At 41.5% G+C, this 25914-nt stretch overlaps 1 protein-coding gene and 1 non-coding gene across 2 annotated transcripts in view; one reads left to right on the top strand and one right to left on the bottom strand.

The window, feature by feature from the left end:
- LOC134532001 (protocadherin Fat 4) overlaps positions 1-25914 on the top strand; it is a 153318-nt gene that overhangs the window by 102891 nt on the left and 24513 nt on the right. Inside the window, exons 8-12 of the mRNA XM_063368123.1 lie at positions 2021-2122; positions 12675-12800; positions 17641-17731; positions 20739-20848; positions 24216-24392. Of these exons, the coding sequence (XP_063224193.1) occupies positions 2021-2122; positions 12675-12800; positions 17641-17731; positions 20739-20848; positions 24216-24392 (606 nt within the window). The remainder of the gene's footprint in view (positions 1-2020; positions 2123-12674; positions 12801-17640; positions 17732-20738; positions 20849-24215; positions 24393-25914) is intronic.
- Trnar-ucu (transfer RNA arginine (anticodon UCU)) lies at positions 9334-9406 on the bottom strand. The gene has a single exon. It is a non-coding gene; the product is annotated as a tRNA-Arg (tRNA).

Here is a 25914-nt window from a genome sequence, read left to right as displayed (position 1 = left end):
AGAGTCTAGACAGTTGTCAACATCCAAGTGGAAAAAATATATATACATGTATAATGACGGACAAGCGGATCATTGTTAATTGCAGATGGTACGAATTCCCGTCTACACACTTTTCTCCTGGACTCGGACGTCAGAACCCCACCCCCCACCCCTCCTCGCACCGGAAAGCCGGCGCGGAGGCACTGCGAGGTGTAGTTCGTAGTTGTTAAGGTGGTCGCCGAGTCGAACGCACGAGCTCTAAATCCGTGAGGGAGTCGGTAAGGGCGACAGTGTCTCGCGCATCACGCGCATCTTCGCCTCTACGCGCCGGGCGCGGAACTGGCGTGCAGTCTTCGCACCGGTTAACGCGCCTTTACGAAACTAGCAGCGGTGACCCTGGCATGTCCCTATACCACTGACAAGACTGTGTGTAGAATTTTTTGTACCTGAAAATGTACGTGAATACACCCGATTTACCCATTTTTCACTAACCTAAAAAAAAAATACACGTTATAGACAAAACCATGTAACGAAAATAGTGTAGAAACATGCAATGGCTCTTAAAATGCTATTCGTAATAAGACACTTTCAAGTAATCTCGAGTGGTTTGTAAGTGGTGCTTTAACACCTGGCCAGGAGGCCACCTTTAAGACAATGGACTCTCATGCCGAAGGATCCAGGTTATAATTCCTGTCCTTATCAAGATTGTCCTTTGCTGGGATGTATGCTTGCTATGGACCAAGACCAATTATTCCTTCCCCGAATTCCTTGATTTGTTAGATAGGACTACTGTTTCCCACTTTCCGTGTCTAATGATATCGCTGGTGACTTTTTGATTAATTTAGTCCATAGTTTAATCCTGTTAAGTATAGCGGAAATCATTATTAATAATAGTGGTTTTTATTTACGTTAAAATTAACTTTTAACAAAGCATTTGATTTATTAACTATATAATTTATAACTTGAAATATCATTTGAAGAACTATGTTTTGATTTTACATTACTGATGATGATGAGTTGTTGTGCGAATTACTCAGTGTCCTACACTGCGCAGTCAATTGCCTGCGCAATGTAGGAACATTTCACAATGGTTTATCATTGCCTTCCGCGTGACTTCATAAACACCCGGTCCTGAACGCAGGGAGAATGTTTGAGAAATCCTCTTCCCGGCCGGGAATCGAACCCGGGCTCCTTGTGCCCCTGTGGCTGATACGCTAGCCACTACACTGTAAAACAATTTTTGTACTTTTCACATGGAAAATCCTTGGAAACTCTTTTGCCAACAATATCAATAGTAAAACTTCAAGACAGAACTTTGTAAAATTGCATGTATTACAAAGCCTTGCCTTACAATTGTACATGTCATATCGTTGGCAACAGGATGTCCAAGGACTATCCTTGTAAAAGTACAAAATATATTTAGAGTGTTGTCCAAGAGGGTGGACTCATCTAACTAATATATTTGAGGTTACCATGCTGCATATAAAATTCATTCTACCACTGATCATTACCTGTTGTTTGTTTGTGTGGTTGTTCTGTGATCTATCTGGGATGTTTTTGTGATTTATGTTATAATTTATTCATGACATCTCAGTGACGTCACTGCGACATCTCTATGACATCGTTGTGACGTTATAAAGTGTTTTATCTGTGACATTGTTGTGACGTTACAACGTGATGTATCTGCGACATCTCTGTGACATTGTTGCGACGTTACAACGTGTTATATCTGCGACATCTCAGTGACATTGTTGTGACGTTACAATGTGATGTATCTGCGACATATCTGTGACATTGTTGTTACGTTACAATATAAGGTGTCTGTGACAACTTTGTTACATTGTTGCGACGTTTCAACGTGTTGTATCTGCGACAACTCTGTGACATTGTTGCGACGTTATAATGCGAGGTATCTGTGACAACTCTGTGACATTGTTGCGACGTTACAACGTGTTGTATCTGCGACATCTCTGTGACAGACAAGCGGATCAAGCCTTACAACATGAAGTATGTGACATCTCTGCGACTCTCTTTCCCGCAGGAGTACTTCGTGTTCGTGAACGGCCTGGAGGGCACTCTGCTGCTGAGGAAGCCATTGGACTACGAGCTGCTGTCCAACTTCTCGGTCACCATCAGGGCGCAGGTGGGTCGCTGCTGGACTTCTCATTCATGATTGTATCTTTCACGTACTGTCCGCATTTTGCAGTGCCCATTTGCTGCCCGACAAATCACAGGATGCAGGTTTGGACAGACGTTGAAGTATGGGTCACTGTGGTTGAGTGGTCATATCATATGCTTTCCACCTAGATGCAGGTCGTACACATTTGGGGGGGGGGGTGGTAATTCTCCTACTCTCACTAAATACTAAAATAAATCTATAAAATATATCATTATCACCAACAACAAAAAAATTATCTGAAAGTAAACAGTGGGTAAAGTGGTTCTAACCCCACCACCACCAGCGGCACCAAACACCACTACGTAATAAGTGGGGTCAAACTTGAATGTTTCGCAAGTGGGGGAAACGTGATGGACGTTGCTGTACGTTCGAGAAATTCTTCGGGATAGATACCTACTCTCGCTGTCCCTACTCTCATTGCGTCAATGTTGTATTACCGTGCCATCAACTTGCATCGTCTGCGATGAAAACCGTGTCCAGCGAGACGTTAATCTAGATCAAGTTCATTTCCATTTCGTTTGTTTAGGTCAAAACCCCTTGGCATTGGTTGGCTGTTACATTTTAGGCAATTTCTGGCGTGAAATAATTGATTACTTTGATATTTATATCTAGAAGGTACCCTTAATAACTGGAGCCTACCCGTATTTTATTTCTTATACTAACCTATAACAATGTAAGTTAAAGAATAAAATAATATTTTTATGCCTAGTCATTATAATTATTCATCTGCATTTTTAAATCTAAAATAAAAAAATATAAATAAAAATGGTCCATTTCACCGATTTTCACTGGCCAAAAAAAAATTGTTACAAAGGTAGGAAATCAGGCTTGTGTGTGGGTGTGTCCAGGTGCAAATATATTCGTAAACTGTCGTCAGCATTTTTACCAAAGCATTTTTCTTCTGAAGTTCTGTTTTTTTTGCATGGTTGGATAAATTCGACATTTTAATTTGTGCATCAGTTTGCAATAATATTTATTTAGTAACTGTTTCCGGAAAATTTCAAACAGTAGGCCTATATCTGTGTCGTTAGTAGTAATCTTTAGGAAGTCTCCATTTATTTAAAGCCAGTGTTTCCGCAGGATATATTTGAGCAGAAACTTACCATCTCTGGCAAACCATTTCATTTTTGTTGTAAGCCGTTTTCGGGATTAAATTTTACAAAATAAATCTATATTAATGAAAGTTACAGGTTGTCTGTAGTTCTTCTGGCGCGGAGACAGTGAGCCCTGGAGCCATGAAATTGTGTGTGTAAATTCTTCAAACGGATCCGTTTGTAGCTAAATAACAAAATTCGATATTCGATTTTGTTATATATTAATTTTTATTAGCGATATTTGACCACTTTTTTTTAGATTATCGCCTGACAATTGCCATTGCATTGTTGATGCTTAACTCACTTTCAGATCTTAATCCAGTCATTCTGTAATTATCTTTGCCAGCTCATTGGTACGGTAGTAATCAAATAAATGTGAATCCGAAGGCCGTTAAAAACTGTTGAATTCGGATGGCGTATTTGGTTTATTTTTCTACCCGTTAATCTTACTTGTAACGATTTTTAATAAGTTTAAAAAAAATTGGTTGTCTGTAAAGTCGGTTTACGGACGATAGTTTAACGTGACAACGTCATAACAAAACATTGATGAAATTATTGTTTACTTTTATGAATAAAATTGAATCATCACTATTTTGTATGGATACAAAGAAAGAGTGAAATGAAATCTACAATTTAATTAGTAAATTTTATTTTGTTTGCACTCATTAATTCAAATATGTTTATTACTTTAACGCAGAGATTATTTTAACTATAACTTTTATACATGTTTGCTATTTAACTTCTTCCAATCTGTGTTATTCTGTTAAGGATAGGACGATGATAGGAAAAGTCGGAAACGAATGGGAGTGTTTCAAGTTTAATGTGCCTCGAAAAAGTCAAATCGATGGTTGTTCCAATCGAGTGGAAGAGAGATAGATGCGGCGCAAGCGTGCAATGAGCGTAACGGGACACAGCGCAACGGGACAATGTGCGTGCAGCCGACGTTCATCGCATTATTAGACGTTGTCACGTCAAAAAAAATATTTTTGCAAAACTCCGTTCCCCCGGAGAAACCCCCGGAATGGCTACCGCATGGGGAGCCCAAGAAAAGAAACGGGCTCCCCATTTGGAAGCCACCTGGAAGGTTTTTTTCTGTTCCACCCACCGTTTCTTTTGGTAGCCTGACTTGTTGCAAGGGATTGTATTCCTACCAGAGAAAATGCCACCATTTTCTCTGGGCAATCCGCCTTGGAGGAGCCGGGGCGCGAACCCGGGTCCTACAAGTCACAAGGCAGGCGCTCTACCCCAGAACCAGAGTGGTAGAGCGGATACTTGAAGTCTTCTTAACACTGACATGATGTTATTCCACGAGTTTACTGTAGTTTCGTGTTTCATTAACACGTGCAGTACGTGCAGTAACATCTAACCTCGGTAACGAACAAATTTATGTATTCGTATGTTCTTCGTTCACAATTCTTCGTTATACAATTTGTATAACTAGTCTGGCAATTTTTTAGTTGATTTTCTGCAAACAAACTTACAATCCCGCTGTACAATAATTATATAGAACAATAGACTAGTAAAAAAAATTGGTTGTCTGTCAAGTCGGTTTACGGACGATAGTTTAACGTGACAACGTCATAACAAAACACTGATGAAATGATTGCATACTTTTATGAATAAAATTGAATCATTTTCATTGAATTATCACTATTTTGTATGGATACCAAGAAGGAGTGAAATTAAATCTACAATTAAATTGATAAATTTACTTTTATTTGCACTCATTAATTCTAATATGTTTATTACTTTAACGAAGAGATTTTTTTAACTATAAATAAAACGTGTAAGTACATAAATATTGTTTTTTGAACAAGCGATTGTCGCAGGAACTCATTCACATATGGTTTCATCAACGTAAAATAAATTTTAACTGGTACCTTATAATTAAATCCGTCGGCAATCATTATTATAGTATTTCCTTCACAGTTATAGATTTCAGTGGGATGGCGAAAAGGAACAGAATATTGAAGTAACGTGTTTAATTATAAACGATACAGTAAGGTATTTCAACATAACTTCAAGGACTCTTCTGCGTTAGGCATGGCTCACATTACGTCACCGGGAAGCACAAGGGTGCAAAGCGAACGTGTTACGAGCAGTCTCGAAATGGTCGCACGCCGAACGGAGTTCTCTTGTGGTCTATTTCACAGATTTATAATCCCTCAAACACGATTATTCCCATTAAGTTAGGAATTGTCAGAAGACGGCATACTGTGACGTAGTTGAAATCACTTTCTAACCTCGCAATCGCCATATGGTTCCGCCCAAAACATTGCGTAAATGGTACTTGATAACGTCTGATGATGCTTAGTAAGTATGGATTAGAATTTATGCAGTTAAAAAAAGTCATTTAAAACTGTTTTAACAATGCAAAACATTACACTTCCGCCAATGTTTTGGCGTCCAACCGATATCGCGCAACAATTAGACGAAGAAAAAAAAACAGCTTCACACAATTACTACGTAATCATGCAGACGTGGCCATCCACTGCTTATTCTTCTTTCTTTGTCGTGTTCTCTCAAAGCTCCGTCAATGGAGGACTGACCAAGGAGGTCGAAACTGCTTCTTGTGAATGATGTATTTCTCCTTGGATCGGACCTCCTCAAAGCACGGGCTCTTGGTGCAAGAACCAAAGAGTTGAACTTCCAAGAAAAATACAACACCAGCTCAAATCCTCAATCTAAACTACTGTGTATAGTTAAAGAATAGCCTAGTGCATGAATTACTCAAGTGAAATACAACATCTGTACAACCGGGAGCGGAAGGAAAATACTTAACGGAAAATAAAAGGGGTAACGCGTAGAGCGAATGAAGTAGAGAGCAGGTTTGCGTTGTCATGTTTGTTAGGATTCAGAAATACCATTGCGTACTTTATTAGACATCACATTACTTGCCGTAAACACAGCTTGCAGCAGTAGCTCTTAATAAACATGTTTGCATTATTTTTCACTCGCTAACTTACATACTTGTGTACTTGCACGCCTGCATACTGCATGCTCGGATACTTGCTCACTTTTATACACACTCGCATCCCTGCACGCTCGAGTACTTGCACACTCGTCTACACGAGTTTCAAATATACGTACATTTCAAATTGCCTATCCCTCTGTGTGTGAAGTTTAAAACCTATTGCGCGTGGTGGCAACACGCCTATTTTTTACATGCTTTATATTAGCTTCACCTGTATGTTTGTCTGTCCGTCTGTAACTCTGTCTGTCCGTCTGTAACTCTTTCGACTAAGAGTGAGTGACTCATCACAGTAAAATGTCCCACCCATTTCATTACGTTCGTTAGCCGAGCGGTCTAAGGCGCGCGACTTGTGTGACGTCAGCTTTCGGATCTAAAGATCGTGGATTCTACTCCCGGCCACGCCGAAAAAAAATTTTTTTTTTTTTTCCCCGGTAAATTCTAATATTATATCCATACATCTAACTGAAAATGATTCGTAGAGACTTTACCATTTCTTTGTGACGTTGCAACTCCAAATAGTTATCTCAGATGGTAATAGGTAGTGTCGGTAACTCATTTCCCTATGATAATTATACATAAATATAGTTTAAAAAAACTAAAAAAACATGCTTTTAAAGAATATCAAACTAAAAAGTTAAAAATAAATATAGTTTAAAAAACTAAAAAACATGCTTTTAAAGAATATCAAACTAAAAAGTTAAAAATAAATATAGTTTAAAAAACTAAAGAAACATGCTTTTAAAGATTATCAAACTAAAAAGTAAAAAATAATTTTAAAATTAAATTTATGACAATAGTATATAAGCAATACTAGTATAAATGAGAAAAAAGCATGGGGCGCTTAATATTCAAAAAATATGGCACAAAGCGCCTCAAGCTTTTTTCTCATTTATACTAGTATTGCTTATATACTATTGTCATAAATTTAATTTTAAAATTATTTTTTACTTTTTAGTTTGATAATCTTTAAAAGCATGTTTCTTTAGTTTTTTAAACTATATTTATTTTATTATGCTTCCCTCTTAGTAAGACTTTTTCTACTGTACTCAAACTGTAAGAAAAGTATTTTTTATGTGTAAACATATAAGTAGCTCGGTATACGGCATTTTGTAGAAGTAATTTCACGAATGGAACGGAAGTCTCATGGAACGGAAATATGTAACCACGGTGCTGCCATCTGTGGCGGATGGCGCGAACCAAAGTTCACAAATCCAAAGGGAAACTTTATAGTATTAACTATTTAATGAATTTTAACAAGATAGTCAACATTTTAGTAAAATTACTTGTCTAAAATCAGGTTAAAATCCTGGGTTTAGAATTTTTTTTCAAGTCTTTTTCTCTGTTTATGGGAGAAGTTTCATTATATAGTTTAAAATTTCGATCTGCTAAACGAATGATTTGATAATCAATGTAGCTGCTCCGGCAACGAGTTCTAGTGGCGGGAGCGGAAACTACGTGGCAAGGTATGTAGTTGAAAACAGAATTTTCGTATATTTAACACTCACAGCATTATTTTAAAGTGTTCTACGTTAAATTTCATGTCAAAGTTTCATATTATAAGTTTATTTGACACGTGAGAACACAAGAATATGCTCTTTACCGTGGTTAGATGTTTATACATCATTGACGAGTACTGAAAGACTATCTCACTTTTTTTTATATATACTAGAGTTTAGACTCTATTAAAATAATCACCTACTATTTATTTTTTTCTTCAAAAAGAATCTAATCATAGGAATCATATTGCAGTGTCACGTCCCCTTCGTCATACGTACCAACTTAGAAATTCAAACTCGAAAACAGCACGTCTTGATATACGTTTAGCGCGGGTATTGGTTTTTGCTGCGTGGGAATTTCGATGCACATGCCGGTGTCTAGCTTCGCTTTCTTGTTTCTGTACAAATAAAATGAGTACAAAATTAGTACTTGTAGGCGTACCCCTTGATTATTGCAAAGTATAAGATTCAAAATACATCCAATAAGTGAACTAGGCTTCCGACAAGTTTGGAAAAGGTTTCATCTGAAGGATTGCTTGGTTATTGCACTTTGGCCATTGTTAGCGATAACTGCTTTTTTATGTGTAATCTGACACCACGCTCGAACGTTTATCGCTTTGCCTGGCGTCTTCTTTGCACACGAGTGTTTTGTTTAAAATGTTTTCTTCTTCATTTTTTAAAGCAAGAGTGCTGCAGTTTTAGCTTCTAGGTAGCGTTAGTAATCGCCTGACAGCTAGCTCTGCTTGTGGATTTTTACAGAAGTATTACAGCTTGTAACAAGATTAGCACATAGGTCAGTTCTTATTCACGCCTTGTTTTCGCCAAGAAAACGTTGAGAGAATATCACTTTTCTTTTAACTGGGCTTCTAAAGATAAAACAAACAAACTATAAGGATGTTCTACCATCATTTTTCGACTTATATTTGAAATATCACGTTTCATAAAAATATTTTAAGTAGAGGTAATCGGTTCAGATTGTACGTTTACTAGGGTTATCATGATACCAACACAAGTTTTTAAATTTTTAACAGTAATTTATTACACAAATATATCATAAGTCAAATATGAAAGAATCTGTTTATTTTACATATATTTATTTGTATTTTTAGCTAAACCGTTTCTCACTGTCAGATATAAAACGTGCACAATTATTTTTAAAACATTAATTATTATAGCAATTTACGCTATCACGTGGTTTAATTTGAAGATTCTTTATCCCACCCTGCTCTTGGTCCATGCTTGCCTATATTTAAAAATATCACCGTTTTATATGCATCGTGTTTTTATTTCCTGGAATAAATTTAAATGTTTTATTAAATTATTTAGCAGTTTATTATGTCATAATCGTTTTTGTATTACATTTCTTTATGTTTCATAACATACTATATATATGGAAAAACTTAAATTATATATTGATTTTCAAAAATTTCTCCTTATAAATAACGTATGACATGGCAGTAGGACTAGCATAGGTTTTGATAAAGTTTTAACATTTAATAACTAAATTCGTTTACGTGTTATGATTATGAATAATTTGATCATAGTTTATGTCTAATTTAACTTTCAGCACTTATAGGTAATTTAATAATATTAAAATACTAATATATACCTCGTCCCTTGTGGGGCTCGAACCCACGACCTTTGGATTAGAAGTCCAACGCGCTTTCCTCTGCGCCAAAGGGACATACATCGAAACATTGATATTAAATGAGTTTTATTCAAGAACTAGTTGTCAGTTACAAATGTTATTGGGGAAGCTATATACGAGTTAGACGTAAGTTCAAAAATTCTTATTTTTATTACGAATGCCACTAAAGAAATTATAAAAGAAACTCACAAAAAATTCTCGAGCGAAATCAATTTTGTTTTTGTTTGAAATATGCTTTTTCCCCCGCGATTTTTCACCATCGACACGTGAAAATAGTTTGGCCTTGTGAAATAACTACAACTTTTTAAGTAACGATGACGAAATATTTAAAAAAAAAAAGGTTTTTGATTATTTTTATAAATTACTTTAATGTATAATATTTAAATATTTTTCTAACAGGTAAAGTAGATTTAAAACTGAGGTTTTTGTGATAATCTGCTCTCTATTATGAAATAATATGAATCTCGAAGAAGAATAAGAAATAATGACATGAATTAATTTTTTTTTTAATCCTCTGTCCGTCTTTGTCAAACGTCAGTAGACATTTCTGAAGACTACGCATTTATATACAGCGTGAGTATGAATTCGGCCGACAAACTGCGGTTTTGAATAAAGAAACTTGTACTCAATGGAAATCGAATCCAAGTTCGCAAATTGTCGAGTCAAGGGTTTGACCACTACACTAAGCCCCTGACTGAAAGACAACTGAAAAAAAAAGTTTTATAAAGGTACTTTAAAATATTTAAAAAGCTTTTTCTCGCTTCCCAGGACCCTTTAGGGCGAGATATTTTAGTACTTTGAAAGGAAAACCTACTTGCTTCTACTCACTCAGTTTGAGCCAACTCGGACCCTCCCCTCAGGGAGATTTGAACTCCAATCTGGTTAGGTAGGTATAAAAACGAGAGAAAAAAAGACGGTTTTTAACCGTAACCTTCATTACAGTCAGGCGCAATACAAGAGCGAGGCATTCTCTCTCACCAATTCAACTTAACATACAAATGCGGCAAAATTTTAAGGCATTGGTACAGATTAGGCATTTACCAAGCACCCAAAAGAATGGGAAAAAATAGTAACATGGAAAGAAATTTCAATAATTGAGACGGAATTAGGGATATCATATTTTATACGAAACTTCCATTTAACACATTGTTAATGATGGTTAAATTACTACTAGCGCTGTTAGTTCGCAGGCCGCCGCGAGCTTCACTAAGCCGATGAGATACGCCAAGGCAAAAGACAGGAAGCTGCTAGACCTATCTATATGACCGTAACCAACGAAAATGGAAGCTTACAATCAACCTGGCATTGTTGTACATACGGGAACATAACCTCACTTACATAAATATACTTTTAAAAGTTCATAAACACAATTTACATTATTAATAGAAATAAATGTTTTTAATTATATGGACAATGCAGCCAATTTTTTTATTTGTAACATCTTAGCTCTCGGTATACAGCATTTAAGAGGTGTAATTTCGTTAACTGAACGGAAATTTGACATATGTGGCGGATGGCAAGGGAAATTTTACAGATATAACTGTTTAATTTTTATAAATTAATTTTAACAAAATTAATTGTTGAAAATCAGGCCCACAGCCAGGATTTAGTATTTTTTCATGTCTTTATCACTGGCGAGTATTACGACTACAGTGCACTCTTGGAATAAGATCTTTTCAGTTTTGATAAGACTGCAGGTCACCGCTCTACCCTCTGGCTCTGAGATAGAGCGTCTGACTTGTGACTTGTAGGACACGGGTTCGCGCCCCGGCTACTCCAAGGCGGATTGTCTCAGGCAGATAGTGGCATTTGTCTGATAGGAATACAATTCAGGCTACCAAAGAGACGGTGGGTGGAAACAAAAAAACCTTCCAGGGTGGCTTCCAAATGGGGAGCCCGTTTCTTTTCTTAGGGCTCCCCATGCGGTGGGCATCCGGGCATCTGAGGTCGCGGAGTTTTACAACATTTTTTTTTTTTTTTCGTTAGTTATCATCCCACCATGTGTTCTTTTTTTATTCGAGACACTGAACTGGCTTTACTGTAACAATGTGATGTGGGAGATCGGGGAAGGCGCCAGCAGTGCTGATAAAGTCTTAGAGCTCAGGACACAGCCAACTGTCTGGTCATCTGAGCGAGGTACGAGTACTGAGGCGGAGACTATGCTGGGTTGGTGGTCCCAGCCGCTGGTCATTGCCGAAGCTCTAATACCCTCCCGATCAAACAAGAAGGAGTGATCCCTAACAGTTATTTTTTAAATAAGCTCTGTAATGTATATAAAACGAACTGGTAGTTTCTCCCACCCTACCCTGATATGGCGCTTATGTGGGAGGGGAACGCGGGAACGCCGGCCGTAAGGTCGGAAGAATATTCTGTAACATAAATATGTATCTACAGTAGAACCTCACATATCTGACCATGACGGGACCTGGCCATGGTCGGAACGGCCAAAAGGTCGGATATCCGTAGGAGCAAAAAAAAAAACGCCTTTCCCAGCTATACAGTGTGTACAGTAATACAACTTTATTTGTAAAAATGTTGCTGTATACATTTCAAACATTTACTTTTGTTAAATTATAAATGAGACGATAAATACAATGTAAACATACCTTATTTAAAGAATTCAGTAATGTATTTTTGTTTCAGTTTTGCCAAATCTTGATTTTGCAGAAGTGTCCCTCCACTTTTTCTACCCACAATACATTACGTTACGTTTAAAAAAACACAGAACAGTACAAGATTATAGTAGGAGCACATTCTGCACCAACAATCACGGCTGAACTGAACAGTTTGCGACACGAAGACATATTGTAGATGCGTCACTTTTTCAAGTCTGAACAGGCTCGCCAACCACGGAGACTAGGTCGGATATCCGGAGGAGTCGGTTGTGGGAAGGTCGGATATGAGGGGTTCTACTGTAGTAGAATAAGTGAGTTAATTATAATCAGTAATTTCTAGAGACCTGCAAAATTCGCGGTTTCGATGGCCTTCGGGATGGACTGCACATACCCCTGTACACTCGGGCAAATAACGCAAGTTCATTGGCTGCCGACTTGTAAGTCGCCTCAGCTGGGTTTGCCTGTGATTCGATCCTTCTTTGGTTGAGGGTTTATAACTTGTTGAGATTCGTCCAGATGAACAGTGAGCCAATGGCAAAATTATCATAAGAGGTGTATGTGTGTTTGAATTCTAGCCTATCACCGAATGGATCCGCGGATTTTGCAGGTCTCTAGTAATTTCTAATTGCAAAATATATATATATATATATATGTTTGACACGGAACGGAAGCTGACGGGTTGTCCGCAGGACCAGGGCAGCCCGCCGCGCTTCTCCGACACCACGCTGTACGTGAACGTGATCGACGCAGACGACCAGAACCCCAGGTTCTTCGACGACCGCTACACGGCCACGCTTCCCGACCGACCCGTCGCGGTGAGTGCGTGCGTGCGTGCGTGCGTGTGTGTGCCCCTCCCCTACCCCCCCCCCTCCCCCTCTACCCCTCCCGCACACACATGCATGACGGCTGGTTCTGGTAGGCTGTGTGCAAAGGCCCTGCCAACACTGTCAGACACTCTCGCTTCCAACACCTTCCACCTTCTGGGGGGTTATAACTAGGAACACCTGTATTTCGCGATTTCGTTTCATGTCAAGGTATTTCACAAAACACTGTAGATTTTTCTAAGAGTCATGGGTAGGGATAGGAAAAATTCGCGGGTTCAATGACCTGCAGGATGAACTCCATAGTTCTACGTACACTCGGTCAAATGCCACCCACCCATTGGCTGCCGTCTTGTGAGACGTCCCAACGTAGCAGCCTGTGATTCGATAAAGCTTTGGTCGGGCGTTTCTAATTGGCCCGGAGTCATCCAGGTGAGTTGTGAGCCAATAGAAGAGGCAGCACTGAGGTGTAACTATTTGTATTTTAGCCTGTCGCGAATTAAACCCGCGAATTTTTCCTATCCCTAGTCATGGGCAAATTGTGAGGGTGCAGCAGTACGGTGACCACATTCTCATCGGCCCCGTCAAGAGCGGGACGACACCTCTCGCCGACCTCAGCCAATAACCACAGGAGAAAAAGCTACAGTGTTTTGTGAAATACCTTGACACGAAATGTATTCGCTAAATATGTACAGTTGTGCCTAGTTATAACGTCACTAGCGCAACTTCTGTTCGTTTGACGTTGGATGTCTTGAGTGTCCATCGAATTTTTTCGCGTGTTAGAACGGGTTCTAAAACATGTTTGGATGTTGGATGCCATCGGCCAATCAAAATCGTGTCTAGCGGAAACTGGAATGACAACCGTTTCTGTCACAACGAGTCTTTAAATTGGCGAAGAACACGCAGGCTGTTAAAGATGTCATAAAAAAAGTGAAACAACCAAAATAATGTTGGTATGAATGTCATATGCGAAATTATTTTATAATAAGACTAGGTTTTAATATGTACCGAATAATTTTGTGAGTTAAATTTGTAGTACATTTTTCACGTCGCTGGGGCTGATCCCGTTTGTGGTGGTTGGAGTCCCGGCTGCTCAGATGGGGGGTAGAGGGGGTTCGAGCCTCGTGGCCTGGGGGATCAAGCCTAGCGCAGGTGTGTCACTGTCCTGCTGGGTGTCACTGTCCCGCTGAGTGTCACTGTCCCGCTGGGTGCCACTGTCCAGTGGCGGATCCAGGATTTTGGTTTGGGAGGGGCTTGACCCAGCTGAGGCTAGGCTTTATCAAGGCAAACACTAAAACAATAGTGGACCCAGATGCTTTTGGAGGGGGCTTAAGCCCCTTAGCCCCCCCTCTGGATCCGCTACTGTCACTGTCCTGCTGGGTGTCACTGTCCCGGAGAGCACCGCAGGTCCTCGTCGGTGAACGAGGTGACGAACCTGAGAAGTTCTCTGGCCGTAGTTGCGTCCCGCGTCGGCCGAGGCATCCGTCCGCGAGCGTCCCTGAGCACGCGTCTCCGCAGCCCACAGCAACACTCACCATGCTGCTCCCGCAGCAGCTGTGCGACTTGCGATCTGTCGTCTTTGGCGATCCGCGCGAAACTGGCGCTACACGATATAATCCGGCTCGCTGGATTATCTCTCCCCCAATCACTCCCCTCTCTTCCTGGTGCGTCTTGCCCGCGCGTTCCCACAGCTCTTTCATTTCGTTCAATTCCCCCTTTTATCAAGCTTTTCCACTCACGTGCACATCTGGGCAATGTGCAACAACGGTCTAAACGACTGGGAGGAGCACTTGGGGCGACGTCATGTTCAAAAACAATTTTAATGCTCAAATGGCATAACAAGTTCAAATTTTTCATCCAGCAGTGAGATGCATTATTTAATTTCAAAGTGAGAGTAAAGAGTAAAAACTGAAAAGTTCATATCTCAAACCAAAAATAAAAAAAATATATAATATTTGAGGTTATTTGTCCAAATTTATTTCGTGGAGACAATTGGAAGATATGTTTCGTCCAATACTGCCCTTCCAACCCTATTAACAAATGTAGTCGGAGACAAACATATGGCAGTGTGACAGGGCCTTAACAGAGGCTCGTGGCGACAGGAAAACACGACATTCCAGCGGACTCCGAACTACTTGGGAACCCGACTCCTGGGTGTAAAATTCCAGTCTCGCTGGGGGTTTTTTTGGTAATAAGGTCAAATCCATAAGAAAGGTACCACCACACCGACAAAAAGGTATGTTTGCACGGAAAATATGTTTGTTTGTGTATGGCAAAACAAACACATATACTTAATTCAAACAAATATTTTTTTGTCAACTCAACTGTATATTTTAGCAGGTGTACAAAATCAGTTTTGCTACACATGACATTTAGTTTAGGCCAGTATTTTGCTACAGTAAAGTAAAAATATATATATCGTGATTTTAAACAATAATTGGATTGTAGCCAACAAACCCTTTTCTCTGTAAGTTCTTTGGATTACTCGAGCAATGGAGAAGTTTGACTTAAAAAATGTTTATAGACATAAGTCATTGCTGGTTTTCACTGTATTCCATAGAGAAAAAAAGAATGGACAAGAAAGATGAACACACAGGAAGCAAGCATAAATCGGCCTATAGTCAATTGTGACACAGAGCGCAGAGAATTTCGCGGGAGGTATTAGCCGGAAAAAAGGTTTACAGCCCAGACGAACAGTTGGCTGACAACGACTAGACAGTAGTAACAAGAACAGAAAATACAGACAAACAACAACCTTAGACTACGCAGCGACCCAACGATGATACAAAAACAGATTTTTCTGGACAAAAAATCTCATGGCGGCACAGAGAACACAGTAAGCTTCCGAAGACAAATAAATACATCTGCCTGTCTGTGTCGTCGTCGTTGTCTTGTTTCGTATCATTGTTGAGTTATTTTGTCTGACGCTGTATTGTCCAGTGTTGTTGTTTGTCTGTATTTTCTGTTCTTGTTACTACTGTCTCGTCTTTGTCAGCCCACTGTTCGTCTGTGAAGTGATATATATATATTTTTTTTCTGGCTAATTCCATGGAATGCTCTGTGCTATCAACGTGTTTCATTGAGATTTCATTTGTGGTTTCTCTATGGCATAGGCTTACGGTGAAAACCAGCGATGGCATATGTCCATAAAAATATTTTCCGGATGCACCAGTTGAAGGACTAAAACTGCAGGAACCGCCACTTGGCAGATAGGAGAGTTGGTGAGCGAATGTTCTCGAGAAGGGCATCGCTTAGCGAGAGGTCGGTATGTCGCGACCGCTGCGTCCCATAGCTGTAGCGTTCCTATTGGGGGATAAAACGTCTCCCGCTCCAAACCCAAAAAAAAAAAGGAAGGGATGGCAAAAATATCATCTACTCCAGTCCGCACCCGACCAATAAAGAATGTTTATTTTATATGTGTAACATCTTAGCCCTAGATGGACGGCATTCGGTGGGAGTAATTTATGGAACGGAAGTACCTTGGAACGGGAATGTGTAACAACGGTGCTGCCATCTCTGTGAAGGATGGCGCGAACCCAAATTCATAGAGACAAAAGGAAACTTTTATTTTAACAAGATGAACATTGTTTTAATAAAAATTCCTTGCCGAAAATCAGGTGCAAAGCTGGGGTTTAGTTTTTAGTGTGTTTAGAGTCCAGGAATGTAGTTAAAAAAAAAAAAAAAAAAAAAAAAACAATTTTTGTTAATTTATCACGCTCGGCATTATTTTAAATAATTCTACATTTAAAAACATTTTTTTGCCCTATTTTGGTATTTTAAGTGTATTTCCAACATGAGAACACATAAAACTGCTCGTTACAAAAGGCTACATGTTACACATCACTCTTTTCTTCATTTTTTTTCAGATGATTATATATATATATATATATATATATATATATATATATATTATTTTCAAACTGAGTACTTTTTTTTTAAAAAATTAGTTAAAACTATGGTGTTTTTTAAGTGACGTCATAAAGGTTTTCAAATGTCTTTTTGAAGTGCTGTATTTTTTTCCCCCAAAAATTTCGGACTTCCCTTTTATCCTGGAGCAGTGGCGGATCCAGGATTTTGGTTTGGGAGGGGTTTGACCCAGCTGAGGCTAGGCTTTATCAAGGCAAACACTCACTAAAACAATAGTGGACCCAGATGCTTTTGGAGGGGGCTTGAGCCCCCCCCCCCCCTTTCTGGATCCGCTACTGTCCTGGAGTTAAGGTGGATTTACGATTGAAAATTAAGAATTAAGACTTAAGATTTAGTCGGATACTTACCATATGACTCTATGTAAACTAGTGGAATGGTTTATGACTGTCGTGTGTGAATTTTGACGGGTCGTGTGCGAACCATATGATGACTTAAAACTTAACAGAAATGGTTATATTTTATATTTTTCGTTAAGACTTAAGGGAAGCGGCCAATCACAACAAACCGGAACCTTTCAACCGGAAGTTTATGTCTTATTATTGAACCGAGCGAGGCAGTATTTTGGGTTAGAATTCGTATATTTGTCATTTGTAATCATCATCCATTTCGAAAAAATAGATATCCCATTTGTCAATAACCTATTTCAAACCTGCTTCTCCGTTTCGAACAATGGCCGACCATGTGTTTTGTGCTGTGATTGGTTAGAATTAACGACTTCTATGTCAATCATAAACTGGGAAATGTAGTTTTGACTTAATCGTGTGCTCGATGTTAAGTTATAATTCTTAATGAAATCAATCGTAAACCCAGCTTTAGTTCCGTACCAAACAAAACCCTCCAGTCATGTGGTGTCTCCCCGGGGCTCCGAGTGAGGTCAGCCGGTGACGGTGTCTCGTGTGTCGCGCAGGGCTCGCAGCTGAGGGTCTCGCCCAGGGACATCGCCGCCTACGACCAGGACGTGGGCATCAACGCCGACATCTACTACACGTTCAACTCGGGTGAGCGCCCCGCTTCCCCCTGTGTCCGCGGTCTCGGTCCCACACCCTCACAATCCCGTGCCGTCTAGTTGTGTCTAGCTCTGACTTCTTTGGAGCCTGTAAACCTATCATTCCCACAACAACAACAAAAAAATTGGTTGTCTGTATAGTCGGTTTACGGACGATAGTTTAACGTGACAACGTCATAACGAAACGTTGATGGAAATGATTGCATACTTTTATGAATAAAATTGAATCATTTTTATTGAATTATCACTATTTTGTAAGGATGCAAAAAAGGTGTGAAATGAAATCTACAATTTAATTGTTAAATTAACTTTTATTTGCACTCGTTAATTCAAATATGTTTATTACTTTAACGAAGAGATTATTTTAACTATAACTTTTATACATGTTTGCTATTTAAGTTCTTCCAATCTGTGTTATTCTGTTAAGGATAGGACGTAATGTGCCTCGAAAAAGTCAAATCGATGGTTGTTTCAATCGAGTGGAAGAGAGATAGATGCGGCGCAAGCGTACAACGAGCGTAACGGGACACAGCATAACGGGACAATGTGCGTAATGGGACACTTTTTCGTGCGTGCAGCCGGCGTTCATCGATTTATTAGACGTTGTCACGTCAAAAAAAAAGAATTTCAGAGCAAACACTCCCACCCCTCCCTCCTTCACCAAATGAGATTCTGCATGCGCTCTTGACGTTGGCTGGCTGCTACAAATTGTTTACTGCCGTTTAGTATTGAATTAACATACAACTGTAATAATACCTTAAATAGACACTTTGATAAAGACCTTTTTTTTAAAAAAAAAAAAAAAAGGTAAAAGTTCAAAATCAAACTTTTAAACATTGTAATGTCATAAAAAAACTGTTGAAACCAAAAGTTGCGTCTTTAGCTTTCTAACTCACCATCCACCCGCTCAAAAGTGTGTTCGATCCACGAACTGTGCCATGTAAGGGTGTCCAATATTTTACCGTTCTCAAAAATAGTACCAGCGGTGCCCGTTTACCAACTGTCACTTGATTTAATACAATTTCTTGAACACAAGCATTGGCGTATGTCTATTAAATTGTATTAAATCAAAATTACCCATTGCAAAATTCTATTAAAGAACGTGTTACAATTGATTACGTACACTTTATGGGTTCGTTCACGCACACCTTTGACAGAGCTACAGTGGCCGAAAGATACGTAGACCATTGGTAACTTCATATGAGACAAGTTACATGGCACAGACTATAACTAACTTCGCCCAACTCCATAACTCAGTGGTTAAATCGCCAACTTGGTGAACTAAAGATTTCTGGGTTTTGAACCCCGGGTAAGACATGGATGTGTGCGACGTTTTCAATTTGTAAGTTTATTTTAAGTTAAGCTTGTAATCCAGTTTACCTGAATAAACAGTGCTACAACTTAGCACGTTCCGGCACCTTGAGTGAACTCATAAAGATCTGCTGGAGTAGATTTAATGTAGAATTAGAGCGCAGGTGAGGCTGCACAGTAACCTACTGAATCCTCGTGGCTAACAGTTACTGTTTGCTTTGAAACTCACACGTTCATCTCATTTTCACATTTCATCACGAGAAAGATATTCGCAAACACTTTACATCACTAAGACTAGTTATACAAATCTGGGAAATACCTTGGGGTCGGAATTCAGCCCGGGCCTAAACCAGTATAGGCGTAATTTCAGTCTTTTAACAGGGGTGGCAAGGCGTTCCGGGGGCTGGGAGGTATGGAATGCCCCACGTGTAAGTAGGTCCGGGGTCATCCCCGAGAAATAAAAAAAAACTAGCATTCAATTGTTAGTTTTTTAAAGCTTTTGAAGACTGTTTTCACTATTTAACATTGTTCTATTTAACATAATAATATACAAGTTCCAATAAAAATTTAATTTTCTGCGCTAAATAAGGTTTGATTAATAATTAAACATGAATGTGCCATGCTTGTAAAATGTTATTTTACAATTGTTTGTAATTATTGATATTAGTACTTCAAAATTGGGTAGCTAAATACTGGGTTGGGCAATTCTGGGGTGGCAACTGACACAGCAAAGAAGTTTCACTTTAAAAAATTCTGAGTAGTGTGTATTTTGGACTACAGCCGCCAGGGGTAGGTTTCATGAATTTCCATTGCGCTGAACGGAAAACTTATGTATGAAATAAATTAAATAATTAAAAAAAAAAATCTTTTTACGTGAATTCGATGAATGTCTTACTTGCCGCTAGAAAATTTGAGAAACAAAAATTGTGACACCAACCCGCGACAAACTCGGCCCATCGTTCACAACCACTGGCTCAACTGACTCCACGTCAACATCAGAATCATCAGAGAGCACATCCGCGTCCATTACCGAACAATGTTCATTCCCCGTCGCTTCTCGTGAGGCGGACGGCTGAGGCACACTCGAGCGCGAATTCCGCGCCTCGTTCAGGGGGTCGTTTTGCCCCACTGGCTCATTTCTTTCAAGTACTTTTTGCCTCATTCGATACCTACGACACTTCTCTGCATTTTTAAATTGCTTCTGCTCTTGAGATTTTTTTTTCTTTTCTCCAACATAACATGTTTTCACTAAGGCATTTTGCTATTAATGACTCCAAAACCAAAGTTAGTAACTTTATAGTTATTCCACTCAGCTGGCACTACTCGTTGCTTACTTACGAGCAAATTAAAGTATAGGTAGATCATGCAAATCGGTCTATTACTCTCGGAGTCTCAGCTCTAACTGACATCAGTCCGACGCACATTACGTAATCAGTGCAGATGTCAACCCAGGTGAGCCATACGTGGCGACCACGAGCAAAGCCTGCTCTACCAAGATATGTGTACATCAACCCTGTAGCTTCCGTAGTTTACGAGTTCTGAGCGGAGTCGAAGCGACACCCAACCCGAGATTGAGGACACCCATGTTCCTATCGGAAATCCACGTCGAAACCATTGTTTTGAGTGAAGGTGTCCCGGTGAGAAGGCGGCGAGAAGGCGGTGTGATGGCTGGTGTGCGGGTGCTGCAGGAGGCGGCGACTACCGCTTCTTCGACATGGACCGGCTGAGCGGCCGCGTGCTGGTCCGCAGGAGCGTGCCCGACGAGGAGCTGCTGCAGCCGGCCACGCTCGTCGTCAGGGTGCGTGCCCCGTCTGCCCGTCTGCCCGTCTGCCCGTCTTCCCGTCTGTCCGTCTGCCCGTCTTCCCGTCTGCCCGTCTGCCCGTCTTCCTGTCTGCCCGTCTTCCCGTCTGCCCGTCTTCCCGTCTGCCCGTCTGCCCGTCTTCCCGTCTGCCCGTCTGCCCGTCTTCTCGTCTTCCCGTCTGCCCGTCTTCCCGTCTGCCCGTCTTCCCGTCTGCCCGTCTTCCCGTCTGCCCGTCTTCCCGTCTGCCCGTCTTCCCGTCTTCCCGTCTGCCCGTCCGCCCGTCTGCACGTCCGCCCATCTTCCCGTCTGCCCGTCCGCCCGTCTGCCCGTCTGCCCGTCTGCCCGTCTTCCCATCTTCTCGTCTGCCCGTCTTCCCGTCTTCCCGTCTGTCCGTCTGCCCGTCTTCCCGTCTGCCCGTCTTCCCGTCTTCCCGTCTGCCCGTCTTCCCGTCTGCCCGTCTTCCCGTCTGCCCGTCTTCCCGTCTGCCCGTCTTCCCGTCTTCCCGTCTTCCCGTCCGCCCGTCTTCCCGTCTGCCCGTCTGACCGTCTGCCCGTCTTCCCGTCTGCCCGTCTTCCCGTCTTCCCGTCTGCCTGTCTGCCCGTCTGCCCGTCTGCCCGTCTGCCCGTCTTCCCGTCTGCCCGTCTTCCCGTCTGCCTGTCTTCCCGTCTGCCCGTCTTCCCGTCTGCCTGTCTTCCCGTCTTCCCGTCTGCCCGTCTGCCCGTTTTCCCGTCTGCCCGTCTTCCCGTCTGCCCGTCTTCCCGTCTGCCCGTCTTCCCGTCTGCCTGTCTTCCCGTCTGCCCGTCTGCCCGTCTTCCCGTCTTCCCGTCTGCCCGTCTTCCCATCTGCCCGTCTTCCCGTCTGCCCGTCTTCCCGTCTGCCCGTCTTCCCGTCTTCCCGTCTGCCCGTCAAACGGCAACCCCCTGTTTACGTGAATACGTCTTTGAAATTGCTTCCATGGTGTAAAGCAATTTAAAAAAAAGAATGATAACAAAATCAGGGGATACAGTTTGGTGTTGCAGCTACATATTTACCATCTCCATCCAAAATTTAATAAAACCACTGGAATGCTAAAGGATCAAAGAATATGTTATGCTTAGTGAGGAAATGGGAGGGGAACAAGTGCCGCCATTTTGAGGCCATTTTTCTGCGTTTCGAGATTTCCATTTACTATAACGTCGGACTCGGAGAAGCTACGACGTTCGTTTGAATTTCAATCGTCAGCTCTCGTCAAAATCTATCGATTGACTATATAAAACATTACTGTAAAGTAGTTACAGTGAGTATATGCTGTGTTAAAATAAAAAAAAATAGCCTATTTTATATTTTGTATAGAAAATATTACCTGTTACGTACACGTATTCACGTACAACACACGGCCGTGTCCATGAGACAGCCACACCCCATTTTTTTCTATCCCGTTTTTTACGCGTCAAAATGGCGGAATTTTTTTTATATTTGTGTTAGCTGTTCTAGCTTGTTTTTTTAACGACTGTAGCCTGAGCTGTTCGGAAGAAAATTAGATCGAAATATTACTGGTTAATTTTTTGATATTCATTGAAATTAAAAAATATCGATTCTTCATAATACAAATGTAATTTTATGAGTTGACATATTTTTTCTCCAATTTAACTTCCAAATCAGGTACAGCTGGTACATTTGTAAACAAACGACCTCTCCCATCTTGGTCTCACCCCTCTCGTCTGGAATCGGACCTTCATTTTCCTTGTCGTTCCTCTCGTGTCAGGGACGTATCAAGAAGGGGGGGGGGGGGTGACCCTTCCTTCCAGGATTAATTACACAGGCGAAGACAAAATAAGAAAATTATAACAATTTAATATCGTAACTTTGCAGACAGATTATTTTAGAAGGGTTATTATAATCCTAGGTGGGCTACAACAATGCATTTTCTACCCCATTACAGCCCGACATGCTTCATACACAGAAGCGGCAGGAATTGTGTTTATGAGTAGTCTGTGTTTAATTCCCGTTTGCACGCGTGTTTCTGTAAGCACGTCTTACATACATTTTTTGACACGTTTGTTTTATGTATTTAATAATATTGTTACGATTTACCGGGTTCGTAAAGGATAGCCCAAATAAAGATTTTATTACACTACACAGTTTTATTGATGGCCACTACTTTGTCACTTACAATTAATCTTCTAAAATGGCAAATAATCAATTGCACTTAAAAAAAATGTTGCTTCCCCAGTCACTCGTTTTTACACTCCGCACACCTCGCTGGGCCGCACCTCTGGCGCAACTCTCGCCGCAGCACCTCTCGTGGGTCTCCGCCGCGGGACTCCGTCGCCACACTCCGCTGCCGCCGTCGCACTTCCCCTTCGCCGAGATCCCACTCGACGCCTCGCTCGGAACTTCGCTCGGAACTCCGCCGCGCCCGCGACACTATAGCCCGGAACTGAACTCTTCGCCCTGGAACCTTCGTCCAGGGACTTCGCCGCTCTATCGCCCGGAAACTCCGCCGCGGGAAAACCCCCGACTCCACTGAACTCCTGTCCTGGAACCTTCGTCCAAGGACTTCGCCACTCTGCCGCACCCGCGGCACTATCGTCCCGGAATCTCCGCCGCGGGAAGGCTCCCGCCTGAACTCTGACTCTCTACTCCACCGACTCTCCCCCTGAGGCCGGCGTCCCCCGGCTTTTATATCAGCCCAGGCGCTTTCCAGAAATCACGAGCACGGCTGGGGCTAGTCGCGTCATTTCGCGCCGACCCGACGGCAGAAATCTCTCGAAACACGTGTCGGTGGCTCGTGTAACTCCGCAGCTGTCAGGTTTCGGATGTCAAACTAACAGCGCCGCGCGGGGAGCTGAGGGCGGGAGGGAGGGGAAGCGGCGACCCAGGTGCGCGCGGAATGTCTCATGTTGCGCGGCCACATGATGTCAGCCAGCTGTGCACCTGCACGTGTCGCGGCCTTGCTCACGTTCGTAACATTATTTATAAATGTATTTATAATTTTTTTGAACGAAATGTAATAATTCACTTAGGAACAGAGTAAAAAGTAATGAAACCGAAATATGAAAGTTTATTTTTCTTTTCTCAAACAAGAGCATTACTAAAATTTCAATGTTTAAACGTTGGGGTTCTAAAAGTCTACTAGGTATTCCCTGAGATTTAAGTGTGGCAGTAAATATTCTTTTGGAATTTCAATTATAAAAGAACAATCATCAAAATAACGATATAATGGTTAAACTACACCCTCTCCTTTGCACAATCCTGACCATTTGGCGATTTCAATTGGTGCCAGACTAAAATTGCTCTAAATATAAAAGGGGAGGGGGAAGTACTTTTACAAAAAGATTGCCGAGGAATGAAGTTGGTAGAGCACGTGGTTGTCGTCCCCCAGGCGACCCAGGTGGACAACCAGGACCGCTACGCCCTGGCCACGCTCACGGTGGGGCGGCTGGGCGCGCCCTCCAGCCAGCTGCAGTTCCTCCAGAGGACCTGGAGCGCCGGAGCGCTGGAGAACTCCCCCGTGGGCGGCGCGCTGCTCACCGTCGTCACCAACCGGCCCCGCGACAAGGTCGGTCGCCCCGCACTTGCCCTCTCTGCTGAGCGGGCTGCAGGGTTTACAGCATTACGACAAGCCCGATCGCATGAGGTGCGTGGTGGGGGAACTGGGTGAGCAGGGGAATAGTTAGGTACGTGGGGGGGGGGGGAGACTGGTAGAGGAGTGGAATAATTAGGCACGTGGTGGGGGAATCAGGAAAGGAGGGGAATAGTATTTGTATGTGGGGGGAACCAGGAGAGTAGGAGAATAGTATCTATAGGTACGTGGGGGGAAACCAGGACAGGAGGGGAATAGTATAGGTATGTGGGGGGTAGCAAGGAGAGGAGGGGAATAGTTAGGTACATAATGGGGTAACTGGGGGAGGAGGAGAATAGTTAGATACGTGGGGGGGAACTGGGTGAGGAGGGTATAGTCAGGTACGTGGGGGGCGGGGTTTACCAGGGAGAGTAGGGGTATAGTAAGGTATGTGGGGGGGGGGTTACCGGGAGAGGAGGGGAATTGGTAGGTGTGTGGTGTGGGTACCAGGAGAGGAGGGGATTAGTTAGGTATGTGGTGGGGGAACCGGGAGAGGAGAATTGTTAGGTACGTGGTGGGGAACAAGTAGAGGAGGAGACGGCAGGGAAGAGGTAGAAATGCTGCAGCGTACTGGCAAATTTGCAAGTTTGCATACTTGCACACTCATATTTCTTGCTCAATCCATGACCTCAGCCTAATCTAATAATATTAAAAAGGAGCCATTTTATATATGTTTGTTCATTGGTATCTCGTAAACGGCTCTAAGTTTCACTTCTGTCGCACGTTGACTCCACGCACACTTTTTTTTTATAATGTGTGGTTGCAAAGAGCATTTAAGATTGTTACTGTGTAACATTTTAGCTCTCGGTGTACGGTATTTGGTGGGCGTAATTCCGTGAATGCGTTTGAAGTCAAGGAAAGGAAATGTGTAGAAACCACAGTGCTGCCATCTGTGGCGGATGGCGTGAACCAAAGTTCACAAAGACAAAGGGAAACTTTATAATGTTAACTGTTTAATGAATTTGAACAAGATGGACAGTACTTTATTCAAATTCCTAGTCGAAAATCAGGCCCCAGGCCAGGTTTCATTATTTTTTGAAGTCTTTTTCACTTTTATCGGAACAGTTTCATTATATAGTTTAAAATTTCTGTCAGTAAATCAAATGATTCAATATTCAACTTAGCTGCTCCGGCAGCGAATTTTAATTGTGGGTGCGGAAACTCCGTGTGCTTCGCAAACAGAAATGTAGTTGAAAACACAATTTTCGTGTGTGTGTGCATATATATATATATATTCACGCTCAGCATTAACTTAAAGAATTCTACGCAAAAGTTTGTTTCCGATTTTCGTATTATATATGTGGCTATTTGCAACATGAGAACACATGAATTTGCTCGTTACCGAGGTAACACTAAAAGACTCGCTCGCATTTTTTTATAAAAATTTCATTTCGTGGTTTCGTCTTAAACATGTATTTTTTGTACACATGAAAAAGTATCAAACGGGTGTTTTCAAGTA

Source organism: Bacillus rossius, chromosome 5 (genome assembly GCF_032445375.1).
Source record: "Bacillus rossius redtenbacheri isolate Brsri chromosome 5, Brsri_v3, whole genome shotgun sequence".
Taxonomy (NCBI): Eukaryota; Metazoa; Arthropoda; class Insecta; order Phasmatodea; family Bacillidae; genus Bacillus; species Bacillus rossius.
This window is presented reverse-complemented; position numbering and strand designations above follow the sequence as displayed.